The 17,636-nt window shown below is 40.5% G+C and overlaps 1 protein-coding gene across 1 annotated transcript; it reads right to left on the reverse strand.

Annotated features, from left to right (window-relative positions):
- Positions 1-1,236: 1,236 nt before the first annotated feature.
- Positions 1,237-17,405, reverse strand: stk40 (serine/threonine kinase 40). The gene is made up of 11 exons (XM_079240003.1): positions 17,214-17,405; positions 13,895-14,021; positions 13,259-13,344; positions 12,383-12,526; positions 11,225-11,449; positions 10,796-10,848; positions 7,055-7,170; positions 5,577-5,721; positions 5,093-5,212; positions 4,835-4,919; positions 1,237-4,623 (listed from the first exon to the last, which is right to left on the reverse strand). The coding sequence occupies exons 2-11, from the start codon at positions 14,010-14,012 to the stop codon at positions 4,405-4,407; spliced, it is 1,311 nt and encodes a 436-aa protein (XP_079096129.1). The 5' UTR covers positions 14,013-14,021; positions 17,214-17,405; the 3' UTR covers positions 1,237-4,404.
- Between the last annotated feature and the right edge of the window lie 231 nt (positions 17,406-17,636).

Genomic DNA, 17,636 nt, shown 5'->3' on the forward strand with positions numbered 1-17,636 from the left:
GTTCTCAGCATTACGTGAGCATAAAATCATTTTTCATGCATCAGTTGTCGTTGTCAAAGGCTGGATCTATCAGGTCTGCCCATTAAAGGATGTTTTTGTGGGGATCTTCCAGTGTGATTTCTACTGAAATAAACAGCTGGAACAAGAGGATGTGCATGCCTTTGTAGACCTGAGGGTAGGCGAGGGAAAATCGGCAAGAGAAGCCTGCAGGGTACGGTTATGTTGTCAGAATCAGCGGGAGGTTTCCTGTTGGAGCACATCTGCCTCGGTCTGGCGCTCAACTTTACCCACAAGTGAGGCAGCATGGATGCACAAAGACTCATTCATTCTGCCCGGGCTTCATACATACGTTGCAAAAGCAAACATGATGGAAACTAAAATACAGTGGATTCACTGTTAATATTGCCTAAAACAGGTAAAAAAAAACAAAAAAACAGAAAAACGAACAATTATAAATAACAGAATCACTTTATTTGCCATGTTTGTATATACAAAGAATTTGACTCTGGTGGCAAGTTGCACTCCTTGTTCTTCAATGAAATAAAGCATAAAAAAATCTGGGAAAACTCCAAACTAAATACAATATATCATATATATATATATATATATATGATATGATATGATGATATGATATATATCATATCATATATATATATCATATATATATATATATATATATATATATATATATACACATACACACATAATAGAATATAATGTATATGTGAACTAGAGGCAAGTGAAGACAAACATCATCTCCTTAAAGAGCTTTTGCTGGTGTTCAACTGCATCTTTTGTTTTTAAAGAAATTGCTCCACCTAGTGGGAAATGTAAATATTCACTTATGACAAGACAAAATTTAGTTTCCATATCAAAGTTTATTGCTGACATGCATGTAGAGATCTGATGAAGTAGAAAAATATGTTTTTTTTTTTTTTATACAAACGTGTTTTTCATCTGTACAATTAATCAGTTTTCTGTATCTAGATGCCCATGTCCAACCAAGCAGCTTACAACACATTGTCCCATTGGGTTTAAACACCACCAAGTTTCACATCCTGAACCCAGTTTCCAGTTGGAATGGTCAGCAATATATCAGATATACGCCAACTACTTTAGAACTAAGAAGATGCTTAGAAAATAAAAATAAAAACAAAAAGGGGGAAATTATATATATATATATATATATATATATATATATATATATATATATATATATATATATATATATATATATATATATATATACACACACACACACACACTAATAAAGTTGTACTATTCATCTAGTTGGGATAGATTATTTTCAGTTTGGTTAATGCTTTTTTTCAATTCACCCAAATGGATGAAATAACTTCAGATTTCAGTCGCTCTGGCACACCTTGCAAGTCATGCAACAGATTTCTACAGAGTTCAACTTCAAACTATTACCATGCTTTTCAGTCCACGATGCAGACTACCAACAACTCTGTAAAAACAACATCGAATGTGGTACAATCCACAAGCTAGAAAATGACACAGCTTGATTGATGGGGGAGTGTGTCTGTATATGTGTGGGTTGGGGGGGGAGGGGAGAGATAATATCTACCTCCAGTTACTAATCTGTAGCTGTTTCTCGTGGAAGTTGACATTAAAAACCTCCCACAGATGCTCACTTAATGTCAGAACAAGCTACAAAGTTCAGAACACATCCTTTTCTGAAGAACAATCTAGATTACTAAAATACTGCTGTATACCCATGGAATTCACATTGAGGTGGGAGAAAGCCAACAGCTCTCTTTACATATGATTTTAGCCTCCAGATGCGGTGGTTGATGGCCAACATGGCCTAAAGTACGCATCAATCGGCATGTGTTGAAACAAGAGTTGGTAAGTCACTGGCTAGAACTACTGTACATAGAATATGACTGGCACAGTCATGATGGTACATTATTTACATACTGACCAGAGTGTGCTGCCTTGTGTGGCGATTTGGGGGCAATGGCGGAGAAAATACACTACAAAACCCCTCCCAATAAATCAAGATAACATGATAATCATTAAGTTTTTCTTTCAAAAATACATCTATGCAAAAGTCAGTCTCAATATTAGTGTAGCTTAAGGTGTCCACAAATTTTGTGGCAAAATGGCAAGAAAGTGATTCTAAGAAGAAGAAAAAAATGCTACTTTTTCATGAATGTGTCTGAAAAGGATATATATATAAAAGAAGACTTAAGTAGAACCACGGATTAAGTGAACATCTTAAAGCTGAGAGAGCGAAGAGATGTGGGGCCTGTTTTACTAGCATTAAGTTGCATTGTGTCTCAGACTAACTTTTTGACTTTTTACAATCAATGACTGTGACACAAGCCCAATGGGGGTTTGGGGGGGGGGGGGTCTCTACACAAGTGAATAAATAAATTATCACGAAATTACAAGAAAAAAGAACAAGTAAAAAGACATTTGAAGGCTATGTTCATGCAATCAAATTATAAATAGGAAGAAGTCTAGAGAGCCGAAAGCAGATACCAATACGTGAAGGCAAGATGCATCGTACAAATGCTTAACAGTCACTGGTTAGTAGCATTGCCATGGTTTAAAAATCACGATCATAAAAGAAGAATGCACCAAAAAAATGCAGAGCAAACCCAAAAGGTAAACTGAATCTGTGAGTTTGGATTTTCCTTTAACTATGAAATATTACAGTATCGATTATCAGCCACCTGTCTATCTCCAAGAGCCTACAAAGTCAAATAAGACAAGCATGTACAAGATGCGCTTGAGAGAGGGCTTAAGAGTGGCGACACATATGTGTGATCATTTCCAATCTTAAAGCATTCATGTCATTAATCCTCACCCCCTAGAAAAAAAACCAAACAAACAAACATTCAGCCAAGCTCCGTCTAAGCAGAGCCTGCTCTGGTTTTCACAGTGTCTGCCACTGAGGCAGGCCAGGTAACAGGTAACATAATGATGATGATTGGAGGATAGCTTAAAAGGTCAGAGTGTCAGAGGGTTAAATGCTTGACAGCTCTGCAGACTCTTATTTTGCCTGGCCTAAACACACACACACACACACACACACACAAACTTACAAACACGCACTCAAAAGATACTGCAATTGTGTCGAAGTGTAGAATGATGCTTCACATTCATACTGACAAAAACTTGTCCCCTAATCTGTCTGTATAGAAGGAACAGGGAAGCTACCTGGAAGCCATTTAACTCTGAATGAGCCTGTGAGTACCAGTTTCCTTGGCTAAGAGTAAGTTTAAGACAGGATTTGTTTTTTTTTTGTTTTTTTTTGGCAACAGAAACATAACAGTGCTTGATCATCATTACAGCAGCACTGAGGAAGAGTTACCACATATATGCCTTGGCATGGAGTGCCCTACAGTTTTACCCATTCAGTTCTTGGCATTGTGACTTCCAGGTATCTCACACTAGCTGCCTAGATGGTAAAAATAGATTTCCACAGGGATGAGTAAAAGCAGGAGACAATGCATTCTGTAAATATCAAAGGATGTGCGCACACACAGACACACACACACTGATATTCAGTTCTCTCTTCAGCAACTACAGGGATAAAATGCTACTTATTCAGGTAAATTATAAAAAGCTTATTCAGATTTGTAGAAACCAGCGAAAAGGTTTCAAATATTTTCACTTCGACAGAAAACAGTAATGCTTTATGTCACTGGTGGCATCAAGACTCCATTCTTACAATCCCTTGTCTCAGAACAGTGAGCATGGTTTACCAACAGAGAAAAGAGACAAAGAGGTAGATTGATTTGAAGCCAGGGTAATGGACAGGATGACAATCATTTCAGTAGAGAGGAAGAGGAAAGAGTGAGAGAAGGAAGATGTAATGGAGGTATACAGAGGTCACATCTGTGATCAAGTGATTGGACTTGAAGCTATACCTTGAACCACAATGAAGAGACGGGGTTGCTACATAATTCTGGACTGTATTGCTTGGGTGACCCAGAACTGAGGGCGAAGTGTTACACTAGAGAAATGAGAGGAGGAGGCGCATTGGGGATTTATAGTTTCTTCTACACTGCTGGCAGAGCCTTGTGGGACTGTGCTATCAGGCTTGTTGCACAGTGAGATCTGACTTTTGGACAACCTGAAGATGAGGGGACCTATGGTTCAGAGTGTCCTCCAGGCACCTCCATATCTCAGAGCGAATCCACACAGGGGACGTGACACTTCAAGTTGGCCATTTGTTCTGATGCCCATCATATGTCTGCTCCACCTGGCTTGCTAAAGCCCACATTGAGGGGTTATCTGTCCACACACTCAGGCAGGTCCACCTGTATGCCAGTTAAACTCTGTTTCTTCCCCTCCGTAGTCCTCTCTGGTTCCTGCAGGGCTCTTTTACTTCCCGACAAGACCAGGGAGACTGGAGTGGGTGCTCGGGCGCTATTTCCGGAGGAACCGTTGAGCTAGGATGGCAGCATCTAGAGGGCTGACGGGTTGAGCATCGTGGCCTAAACGCCTTACAGGGGGGATGCTGCCAAACTGGCGCTTGGAGAGAAAGCTCTTGGTTTCATGGATAGTGTTCTTCTCTTCAGCCAACAACAGTTGCTGGCGCATGTAGTTCTCAAACTCGTACTGTGAAGACTCTTCAATCACCTTGGCCTGGCCAAAGAAAATAAATTCAGGTCACTTTGCTAGAATTATTGTGGTAAAAATAATTTCTATTAAATATGTTTAGGTGATGTATAAGCAGTATAAGTATTAGCTTATTAACACATCGTCAGGCATTATGCATGCTCAGGACAGCCAACACATATTTATCTTTTATGCCTGTAAGCACAGATTTAAGAAGCATCATCATCTGAGATCCTACCTCTTGCAAATGCTCTGGTTGATTGACCTGATCATCAATATCTGGAACAACCTGCAGAGGGCCACTCATTGATGAAACCGACTGCCTGGAATTAGGTAAACACAGCAACATGTTAAACAAATTAACATGACACGTTGTGCAATTGCAATCATCCACACTGCAAATCTAAAGAGTCAAATCCTTCAAACATTTCCATTGACGGAACAAGCGGTACATTATGGTGTAGTTTTTCTATCCTCCACCAGAGGGAGCAGTTACCATGAGGCAATGATGACGCTGAGTGACTCGAGCACTTCTCCTGCAGTCAGTCTCTGCTGAGGGTCCAGAACAAGCAGCTTTCGGATGAGGCACACTGTGTTCTCTGACACACGACCGTCCCTGTGAGCAAGTAAAGGGAGAAGGAAAAAAGTTTGTTAGTTAAAAAAAAAATGTTACAAACTATATTCCAGTTCAAAAGGATTGGTATGCAAATAGTTTATTTGTGTACTTTATACAAAAATGCCCCCAAATTAATTTTACAGAAAGCCTGTTGACAAAAAAATCTGTCTAATACTGAAGATGAGTATGTCATCAAATTTATTAACAAGAAACAAATTATTTTGAAAGAGAAATGTAGGGGAGCTTGCTGTCAATATAAGAACAATTGCAGTTAATTTCTATCTTTGTTTGGAGTTATGACTAAAAGAATAAAGAATTACAAGTCCAACACCTTAAATAAATCTCTAGGAGGGAAAATACTCACTCTGGGATGGAGTACTCTGCAGCCTTGATTTTACGAAAAAGTTCTTGAGGTATGCTGTCATAAAAGGGGAACTGGCCATACAGCATGGTGAACAGGACCACACCAAGAGCCCACATGTCACTGGGTTTACCACGATACGGTCGGCCTGGAAACGAGCGCAAGAGGGGATTACAGTCAGTTCTTTGTAACAACAAGCTATGAGCAGAATAAGCAGACAAAACAGTTTAACATTTCTTAGGTGCCATGACAATTTTTCCTTATGTGACTCAGGAATGAGCCAGAACTTAAAAAGTTGAGTCCCTGTCAAGTCACAGGACCCGGTTTAACTCATGTGCAAGCAAGGACTTTAGCACAAACCTCACTTTTAAAACTGGGAGAATTCTTTTGCTAATAAAATGAGAGACAATAAACCAGCTGAGCTGCGGGTCTAAAATGAATAAACTGGAACTGATGAGCGTGGAGAATCATGGCTGTGAATTACCATAGGCAGTGTTGTTACAGCCAGGGAGGCGGCAGCAATAGCAGCCGGCGATCATGTTAAAGCTTGTGACACACACAGGCGGGGGATGGGAGTATATGGGAGTAGTTTCCCCTCTAGTGAGTCATCAGTGCATGAGTCACTGAAGCTCTGTTTAATTGTGTGCCTCTCACGTTATGCTGATATGTACGTGGGGTTTTATATACAGTCTTGAACTACTTGGATGGGAAGGATGCATGTCTTAAATCCGTCTAAATCAAGTGTGGGTCCAGGATGTTGCTCAGGAAATCCTTGATTAAACTGATGCAATTAACGTCTTTCCGTGGTAGAGCATGCAGAAGCATCTGTCACTGGTGTGTGGTAAGCATGTGTGCACCTTGAGAATCTGAACAAAAGGGATTTCTGCTTTTCTCTAAGAGACGGTTTCACAAATGGAGCAGCTCCTCTGCAGACGGCACGCATGAGAAAATGCAGCATCACTATGCTTACATAGAGGAAAAAAAATCTATTTCTTGCTTTTGATAGTCCGAGATTGCAACACAACCTCTTTCGGGTTGCTCAATAATAGGGGGAAAAAAAAAAAAAATCAAACATGAGGCCGCTAAACATTAGGCAATGCAATTAAAAGAATCCCGGAATCCCTTCTGTAACCAAATAAATAAGAGCAGCTTATCTAACCAGAAATGTTTGTTCTGCAGTTTTGACGAAGACACTGAATCATTGTGTTTTACTTGCAGCTAAAACGCTTCACAATCTTCACTTCTAGCAGTGGGTTTTCACGCCTCTGTATGGCCAATCACTGCTAAAGCAGGTGGGACTGATGCGCCTGGTTTTTGAAAATGTCAAAAACCAGTTGGATAGTCGGCCTCTTGTGACAAGTAAATGTCAGAAAGAAGCTGTTAAGACTTTTCTGGTGGTCTGAAATGCAACTTGTTTGATATAGACGATGTCTTGTAAAAAGAACACACACACAGACTATATATATATACTTTTTGCTCACCGCTTAGTACATCAGGGCTGATGTAGGCCGGACTTCCTCTCTGGTCTTTCAGCAGGTCGTCCTCGCTCACCAGGTGTTTTCCCAGGCAGAAGTTAGTGATGGTGATGCGATGAGTCCTTTCAACACACAAAAACCTATCTGATTAATACATATTTTATACAGAGAATAATGACTCAACAACTTGTTTTAATGCAAGTATTCCCACTCCCGCAAAAAAAGCATCTCCTATATTTCTTTAAGTTAGTGATAAAGCTTGATTTTTTATCTTTATTTATATTACAAGTACAGAAATCTCCTGCAAGCACAGATGACTCACAAAGACGGACATAATCTAAATATTATCTACTTCCAACAACAGATGAATATTTCTGACATCAGGGCCTTTAAACTACACAGACTCCATTTGCAATTTCCCTCTGGGATTAATAAAGTATTTCTCATTTCATTCTTTCATAGACCTTTGCACAGAGGAATTACTGCAGATAAACCTCATGTAAAGTTTTCTATAATAATGTATGAATTTTTTTTTTTTTTTGACTCTAATCTGAGTAATTTTATTATCCACAAACTCAGAAATACTGCTGCTCTGCTGATAATAATTCATTGTTTATCAAAACAATGTGGGAGTACAAAATAGGTCATCAAAGTAAATTTTGTTTACTTATGAAACTAAAGCTATGGGACCCATCGACTGCTCTTTCAGTAGAGGGGAAAATAAAAATCATGCTCTTTGATAAACACATGAGTCATCCTGAGGTTTGTGATAATTGCTGAGATGACTAAGCCTGCACACTAATGTGTTGGCAATTAAATGTATATAAAGCTCAAATATGAAACATATACACAACTGTGCAACATTAGGTACACCCACACATTCTCTCCCGAACTAAACAGGCACATGTACGAAAATCACACTGAAGGCACATGAGGGCACACAAAAGCAGCCACCGGCGTCTATAGCCTAGGTCCTTTCTGGATCACGCTTTTCACCCACATCCGCTTTCTAAAAAGCCTGAGGTCAACAGCTTCCCTATTCTCTCTCACTTTCACACCCTGCTCCATCACACTTATTCACTGCTCCCATTACAGTGTTTGGAGCTAAACCCTGTTGAACACTCAATTTTTAACCAAATAATTCAATGTCAAACCTCTGGGAAATTTGTTCTACACCATTTCCATTTTTTTTTTTTTTTTATTTATTTACATGAGCCAGCCTCTTCAACAGCTTATGCAATTTAAGGCTAATACCAAACAGTGGCCTTGTGAACTGCACAAGGACGGGACAGAAAAGCAGATCGTGATGCTTCAAGGACCCTCCACATAAAAGCTTCTTTTCTAAAGTAGTCCATTCTTTTGTCTGTGTACATCACGACCCAGGCTTCTATTCTAGCACCGGAGATTGGATAAATGAAATTGCATGTTTCCCTTGTGAGGCAAAGGTCCCCGAGGACTGCAGAGAGACATCATCATCGCTGCTTCCTGGTCACGTGATCCCGGGTCAGTCAGGAAACCAGAGACCTAAACAACCCCAATGACTTCTCCTTCCCACCCTGCGACATTCTGGTGAAAACACACCAGCTGACAGTAAAAGAGGATGAACTGGGGGCAACCTCTACGTAGACCAGTGAAATTGCCATCTCAGAACTGGTACAAGCAGATCATTGGAAGTGTTTTAATGAGTCCCAGTTGTAACAAAGAAGATCTTTTCATAGCATTTAAAAAAACAATAGAAACAAAAGAAGAGGACATACATGGATGTTAAACCCAAAAAAAGAGAAAATAAATTCAGGAACTTATGAAAATTAAAATGTACAATGTCAGTGACCATGCAGACTGATTTTTAACATCCTGCTTTCATAACAGCTGGCATTGCAAGAGGAAATCACATCATTCCTGCATAAATTGATGAGCTTTTATATGCTATTGCTGCATTTCCCACAGTGTTGACAGAGGACAGGAGGAGCGAGTCTCGCTCTAAACTGATCACGTTCTTCCTGCACACACACACACACACACACACACACACACACACACACACACACACACACACACACACACACACACACACACACACACACACACACACACACACACACACACACACACACCAGGGGTAGAGTAACAAGGAGACATGCAAATATGGAAGTATAATGAAGGAGAGGGGGAAAGTGAGGTATTTTGCAAAAGTGATAACACCAGAAGGACAACAGAAGCAGAAAAGAGATTTCAGGGGAAAAAAGAACAAAAACAGGATATGGGCTAAATAAATGATGGTTATGCGTGTGCACATGCAACTAAGAGTGTGCATGTGTGACTTGCATCGCAGTGTGAGTCAGCCCTGAGCTATGGAGCCTGTGGCAGACTTCTCTTTTGTCTCCAGCTGGGACAGAGTGTTCCGCTCCTCTGCTCCTCTCTCCAACACCCTCCTCTACTATTTCATCACCTCTACTACTCTGTTGTACTTGTATGTACGGAAGTAAAAAAGACAAGTCAGGTGTCTGACAACTCAATGTACATAATCTGACATGCAGACCACGTATAAGAAGTTGCTGAATAATTTAAAGGACAACTATGATTATCCTGACTTGTGGATGATGCAAGCACACTTTTTTTTAATTAATATATAAAAATTTAATTTTTACCCAGTAAAACAACATACTACTACTACTACTACTACTACTACTACTACTACTACTACTTATGCACCTCCCCAAAATGCAGCTGTATAATGCAACTATTAAGGAAGTAACCACTACTAATCAATGTAAACAGAGTACACTGACTTTTTATTGTTTCTATAAAACAAATGCAAAATTAACCCAAAATGTGAAGCTGCTTCAACCTCCCTGGAGGTAATTGTTGTTTTAACACTCATTATTGTATTTTCCAACATGATCTGCCCTGCTAATTGGTCACTACTGTTTGAAGTCCAAGCAGAAAATAAACAGTTGAATGGAAACCTCAACCAGCATTGTAATGCTGTAAACAGAGGAACACTCAACATTCACACAATGACATGAGCCTCCTGCATAGGTAGAAGTGCAGGCTCTTTATAGACTTGACATTAGGAAAAGAGTGTGTGTCAGTTCTAGTCATTTAGTTTTTGGTTGCTTATTCCTTTTTTTTTTTTTTTTTTTTTATTAAATAAAATAAAAATGTGCATACTCAATGCAATACCCAGAGGATTTTTCTTTAGATAAATGACAGCAATGTCTAAGTGACAAATAGTATTTCTAACTTCATAAACCCTTTGTCAAAGTTGATTGGAGGAGGCTGATAGATGAGCAGTTTTCCATCCTACAAGGCCAACCCTAACTGCAGTTTTCTGGCCTGAGATGCAGTTCTGTGGGAATTGTAACATTACTCATTTGGCTACAACCCAAAAAAAATATCTCTCTGAAAACGAAACCAATGTTATATTCTCTGCTCCGTTTCATACAAAAGACCATCTCCAACAATCCAACCATGGGAAATGAATCATTATCCATTACTCAACATAGCCTCAGATTTAAGCACAAGAGAGCAGGACTTTCGATTCCTCTGACTGAACTCACTCTTAGTATAGGAATGTGACCTCTGCTTGGGTTTAAAGCATAGTACACACTGGATACAGGCAGCTGGGGCCACTTAGGCCCCTTTCACATTACTGTGCAAGCTGAAATGATTGACCAAGCAAAGTGGGATGTTATTTGCCCCTGAACTGATCGACAAGCCAAGATGATTGATTAAGCATTGTCTTACCGTTTGTTCAGCACCATGTTTCCCAGCTTCAGGTCTCTGTGCACAATGTTTTTCTGCAGACAGGAAGGAGAAAAGAAAAAAAAAAAAATAAGAACAACTCACAAGCATGGTCACATTGTGTTTTGTGAATCACTGGCATCTCAAGAATCATTTTGTTTCTGGGAGTGGCATATAAGCTTTTGAAATGAGTAATCAGAAAGAAGTTCACCCAACAAACAATAACAAGGCAATTTCTCCTACAGTTAAACCAAAACACTGCAGAACAAAAGATTTTTACTTTCATTGAAAAAAAAAAAACAAACAAAAAAGAAAACAACTGTAAATGCTTACTTTTTTGACACAAACACACTGAGGCATGGCGCAATAAAAAAAAATCATTTTTATAAAGTCAAACTCTTGTTAGTCTACCAAATTCCACTTCTAGCTTACCTTATGGAGGGCTTCCACCACACGCACCACATCGTAGAAGATGACAATGGCCTCCCGCTCGCTCAGCCGCTTCTCCTTTATCACATAATGCTGCAGGTTAATTAGATCAGCTGTCTTGTCGCTGAAATCATGAGCACATAGGCAGTCCAGCACAAGGCAAATCCGCTTCTTCATCTTGCGCACTTTGTTGGCCTGCATGTCCTCCACTATTTCATAAGCCCGATCCTGCAAATATTGAACAAAAAGAAGAATAAGAAAGGGCCTTTGTGAAAATCCAATTTTATAGCTGAAAACAATCAAAATAACTGGCAAGGCATCCATAAACACAACAAAGAGAATAAACTCCTGTCCTAAACTGGATTGATTCAGGCTGGAAAGGAATGGAAAGGCTACCCTAACAGGCTATTAAGAGCAAACACAAAAGTAAGAAACTTCAATGTCAAAACGGCTCAAACACTGTCAGTGCTTCTTCACTACGGATTTTTGTGTCAGGGTATTACTTTTATTTTTGATGCAGTCAGCAGATGTGGAAAAAGTACATCATGAACCAGTTCTGACACAGGAGATGCACTATAACAATCCAATCAATATCGCAGTTCTAAATGAATGAGGCCGCATGGCTCAATGCTGCTATTCTGAGAGCACCAGCAGAGTGGAATAGACAGGATGGGGAAAAGAGAAAGAAATGAGTGAAAAGGAGAAGCTTGATGGAACAATAACAAAATTAGAGGAGGAAGCAGATGGGAAAGCAGGTGAGGAAGGTGGTTTATTGTGAATTGATGGGGCTACAAAGAGAACTACAGCAGATAAATATAGCTTTTAATGGTGCTTCCACTTCTCTATTGAAACAACCATGATAAGAAAAAAATACAAGCAGCTGGCTGGGCTAATGACAAGCTTTCTGCTATCACTGAGCTGATAAGACTTGCATTGTAAAACCATATTCTAAAATTAAGTGACAGAAACTTCTCCATGGTACTGATGCAGCACTCACCACGCTCAACTGCAGCGCATGCTCACTCACATAGTGCTGAGTAATAAACCCAAAACCAAGAGAGGCACTTCCTTTTTTTTTTTATTTTGGTCTGTGATTTAACTATTTGACTAGAAACATGATCTACAACTGCCAACGACAACTTCAAACATGTACATGTTTACCTGGAAAAGGCCATGATGGTGGACAACGCCATCCTGGCTGTGCAGCAGAGAGAGAAGAGAATATTCTGTGTGCAACAGCATCTTCCCCTGCCTCTCCTCCTGAGTCTCCCCAGCAGAGTCCACTCGCTCCTCCAGTGTCAGAATCTACCACAACCACACAGAACAGAATAAACTTTAGATCACGAGGCAAGAGAACAAACAGATTCAGAGAAGTCAGCAAATAAGAGCTAATCTACAGTTTAAGCAGTGAACTCTTTCAGTGTCTGCAAATTTCAGATGAAGTTATTTGTGAATAGAACTAAGGATGACGTTATAGAGTGGACAGAGAAAGCAGGATTATAGTTTTTGTTTTGTTTTGTTTTTTTTTTAAAACTGTGACCCACATCCCAGTGTGAAGTCAATATACTGTGCAGTAGACACAGAGGCGCTGTGGTTATAGATATGAGGAAAGGGTCTCGCACTGACTCACAACATGATCACGAGGTTAAAAGTTGACATTCCAGGTGGGGCGCTACCTTCCTCCCCTTCTATGGCTCTATAGCTCCCTTCGTTGTTTAAGAGGCACTGGATAGCCCCAGTAAACAGAAAGCCTGGCTCAAGTTTTGTTTGTGCCAGACGGAAAGGGGGCTAATAAAATGTGCAGACCAGAGAAAGGTCAAAGGTTCTGACGTCAAAAACTAACTTTGAATGAGAGGCTCAATTAAAGATGAATAGTCAGCGTAAATAAAAGCAAGAATGCAAAATGCAGATACACACACACACACACACACACACACACACACACACACACACACACACACACACACACACACACACACACACACACACACACACACACACACACACACACACAAAAAGGGATGACCCCAAATTTACTTTGAGCTGATAGAAGTCGTCGGTGCCATCTTTCCTGGCCAGACACTGCACTATGCTCGGAACTGGTGAGTTGCCCAGGCGAGGCCCTGTAAGGATATATATATATATAAAAAAAAAAAAAAAAAAAAAAAAAAGAACAGCTGCATGACCAAAAGGCAGACTACACACCGGAGTGTGTGCTCACACTGCAACTCATTAAGGGCTACATGTGCCCATTAACACCCCTTAGTGTAATGTTTTCTTTGGCACCAAGTGTTGCAGATAGTGGAGATGTATAGCAGCAAGTGTACACATATGTGAGAGAGAAAACGTCCAGATGAAGCAAACAACCTTTCCCCAACACAGACGGAGGCCTTACTGGCCAATGTCATGGGGGATCAGCAAAATTCTTTACATTCTTGTCTCAGGCATACATAGACATGCAATATATACACAGACACCCCACGACTTCTACACACATATAATACCTTTCCCTAACAACATACACTCGCACACCCTACTCCTGATAAAAAAAATATGCACTGATCAGATTTTTCATCCACTTAGATGTTGATAAAAAAGGCTTCCAGTTCTTTTAAATGGTTTGACTAATACATTAATGCAAACTGGTCGAGCAAAACATTAAGCCTTCCATACCAAGGATGAAGGGGCCGGCTCTCTTGGCATTACTGCCGGATATCCCAGGACATTGCAGCTTGCTGGCCCTGCCTGATGTCTCTCCAGCCCCCCTCTCCGACGAGCGCCGTTTGGACATACTGCAGCACTACAGGGGAACAAATCTGATTAGTTCATGGGATAAAGATAGTCAACTTAAAAGGAAAAGTACATACAGTATGTATGAGAGCTAAAAACAAAAACTATAAATGGACAACAGAAAAAAAATTGTAATCAAAATGTTTTATTTCTTTAATAAATATTCATTGAGTCTTTTGAAAAAAACCACACTTGAGACAATTTTTATGCAGGCTGGTTAGAGTACACTAGGCAAAAAGGCAAAAAGAGGTAAACCTCAGGGCAGCTCCACCTACACCATTTTAAACATCCCTCCCCTCACATTTGCACACCTCAGTGTGAATGTGAGGCCATTACAGCTCTATTTAGAATAATGGCTCCTGGCGTCAAGGGCAACACCTCAGATTCAATCTTCCCACCGGGGAAAAGTGAATGTGCCACAATCTGCAATTTAAAATGAAATGCACTTGCATGCAAAGTTGCTGCTAGTGGGCTTTGCATGCAAACCAAAGCATCCAAGTCCACCAACACAAGATTCTTTAAACCAAAGCATTTTCATTTGATTCTCTTATCTTCAGCTTTTCATGCAGCAGTGGACACGAGCTTAGAAAATCCTCCGGCATTTAATCTGCCTGCTTTATCTCAGAATCTATGCAGCCAGCTTATCTTTGCAGACCTTCTTCTGAAAGGACATGCATGTTCCAACAAGGCTGAAAGGTGAAAACACCAAACCCGAGCATTATGATAAGGAAGTAGATTCACATGTCAGAAGAATTAGTGACAGTGTGACACATCGTCATTATACCAGCCTCTTTACCTGGCATGGCAGATCTGATCCACCTCCCAGAAACCAGAGAGCAAGTGGTATGCTTTGTTTACTGATTCTGAGGCCCTATGTGATGAAACCCCATCTGTTTCCCGTAATAGGGAAGTGGTGCCCTGAACGGAGAGGAATGATTCACCCCATTGTCATCCTAGGTTTTCATTGGATCAGAAATTCTTAAATATCCTGGTGACAATTCTGACTGAAAGTCGTTCCCAAATATCTAAAATATGCATCGTACAGACAAAACACAGCTCATAGAACCATAGAAGTAATATCCAAAAACAAGCAAATAAAAGTGACATATCTAGAAAGAAAAAATTCAGGTAGCTGTGATATGCATATTTTATCTACTAGTGCTTCAGACAATGCTTTAGCATCTCAACCTGCACGTTTAGGCACACTGAGGGAAGCACATGACATTCACAAAATATAAACCTTTACGTAAGTGAAACAAGTCCTTGTTTTGTTTCTTTTTCTTCCAAAAACCAAACAGTCAATCTAAAACTAATCGTGTGCCACTCGCCAGTTGGCGTTTTTGGGCACAGAGGAGGCAGGACAGTTGGCAATCAGTAAAGGCTGGTATGAATTCTCACTTCCATGAGGCTTTTTGTGATCCCAGACAGCAGACAGTGTCATCATCATGTCTCTCACCCATCTGTCTCCATCTCCACTAGTCATCGCCCACACTGAGTCTGATGAGCTGAGGTTTTTTGTCATTTATGGCGCAAGCCAGAGTCACACAAAGTCACACTGCCAATAAATAGTAAGAGCATCTTACTCCAGAGGAAGCAAAGAAGTGGATAATCAGATGGTGCGATTCATGAGACGTCTTGGTGGGAAATTATTAGTCTTTCAACAGATGACAATGTACGTACGGCTTCCAGTGTTGCCAGACAAGTGCCTTAAAAACTGATAAAAACACAAAGTCTGCGCCAAAACGAGCAGGCAGTGCACAACATATGCATTTTTGTTCATCTTAATAATCAGTTAAAAGAGCACATGGTAATCCATGCACCTTGGACTGCAAACACTTAACTGACTCATTCACAAAAAATGCAACGCAACACTCAATAAATGGACCCGAAGCTATTCATCTACCAACTAAAAACCAGCTGCAGTGTTGTGGAACCAACCCCCAGACACATCTTACAAAGCAAAGGTCAATGTAACTGCACACTGACCTAAATGACATCAGCAACATGACAGCATACAGCTATCCTTTTCTGACACCGCTGTGCCTCTCAGCTCAGCCAGTGATCTGGCAAGTAAGACTGCCTCTGCCTGTGACTGTACCAGAGGGAGGACAAGAACAGATACAGCTTCTGAATCATATCACACAAAAGGAGGAGAGACACGGTGCCAGTGCCCACGAGAAATGTGGGCTCCTTAAATAGTATCAGAACAAAACAACCACGTAGGTGTGTCGAAATCTATCCACCCAGAACCCATGCCACTTGTCTGGCTCTGCAAGAAGGGCTTGACTGCAAAACCTAGGTAGCTGCAAGATGGACACAGAAGGCGAAATAACGCTTTTGAGGACGTAGTAACAAAGATGGATGAGATTAGATTATACAAACATGAATATATTAGTAGAAATAAACTAACATACGTGTTTAAATCCTAAAGCTTCAACGCGGTGTCACGTCAGCTCAGTCGGTTTAGTTAATGCAGAGCAAACTGCACGTTATCTCAATAACAATGCCCTTGACCACACGACCATGCTACGGACACAAGGTCACGCTGGAAATCACCTGACAAATACAATCAGAAATGCACGCATCGTTAGCAGCTACAAGGCTACAAAAAACAAAACCAGTAGGCCACAAGGTCTGGACACTGAGTTCTGGCAACGAGGAGCGTAAAGGACACGAGACGTAGAGTAAAACGTATTCACTGCAACTTGTACTCAACCATCCAACAAACAGATCACAAATTACTTTGTCTATTTGCAACAACACCGAATACAGAGGTACCATAAATCCTCTAAACAGCTTTATATCTCACCTAAGGTTGTATGTTCGCGTATAATTATATCACTGAACCAATTTTAGGAGCACATACCAACTTAGTACGACCGCATAGCTGACTGAATTCTTTGGCTGAATACGCTACTACGGATTCGGGCTCATTGGTCACACAAAGAGGCACACAAGACAACAAGGAGTTGGGCTTTCGGTGCAAACTAGACAAAGCAGCTGTTAGCAAGATTACCTCCACGTTAACTGCGTTTTCGCACACCCGAGGGGGCAGAAATATAGTTGCTGGCGAGCGGCGTTAGCTAAAGCAAAGCCGGAGTCTGTAGGGCAGCCGGGAGGCCATTTAAACAAAGTATGTAACATTACAGCTGGCTAAATGTGCCAGAAAGCTAGATAGCAACGCAGTCACCACCTCGCTTACCTCGAGCCAAAACCGCCGGGTAAGATTTGCGCTGTCTCCTTAAAACGTAGACATTTCTTGGATAAACGCTGTGGTGTATTTACAGAGCTTCTCGTTTTAACGTGAGAGACCACAGATGTTTGGTTTCGGCTTGCTTAGCCTCTGTTACAGAAATGAGCAATTAAGGAAAAGCCTCCGCTCCTCGCTGATCGCATCTTTCCACAGCGACAGCGCCACCTGACAACGGAAATGACGCACATGCATTTCTGTGATTGACAGCTGCAATCGACCAATGCCAACACTTGTTTCCCAATAAACGTTTGCACAGTGGTGGTGAAATTCTTTGCATAATAAAAGTTACTGAATGAAACGATTACATCATGGTGGGGAATTTCAAAATATTAACATTGTATTATATGTGTTGTGAGAAACACACTATTTAAA

This window comes from Telmatherina bonti, assembly GCF_933228915.1.
Source record: "Telmatherina bonti genome assembly, chromosome: 5".
Lineage (NCBI taxonomy): Eukaryota > Metazoa > Chordata > Actinopteri > Atheriniformes > Telmatherinidae > Telmatherina > Telmatherina bonti.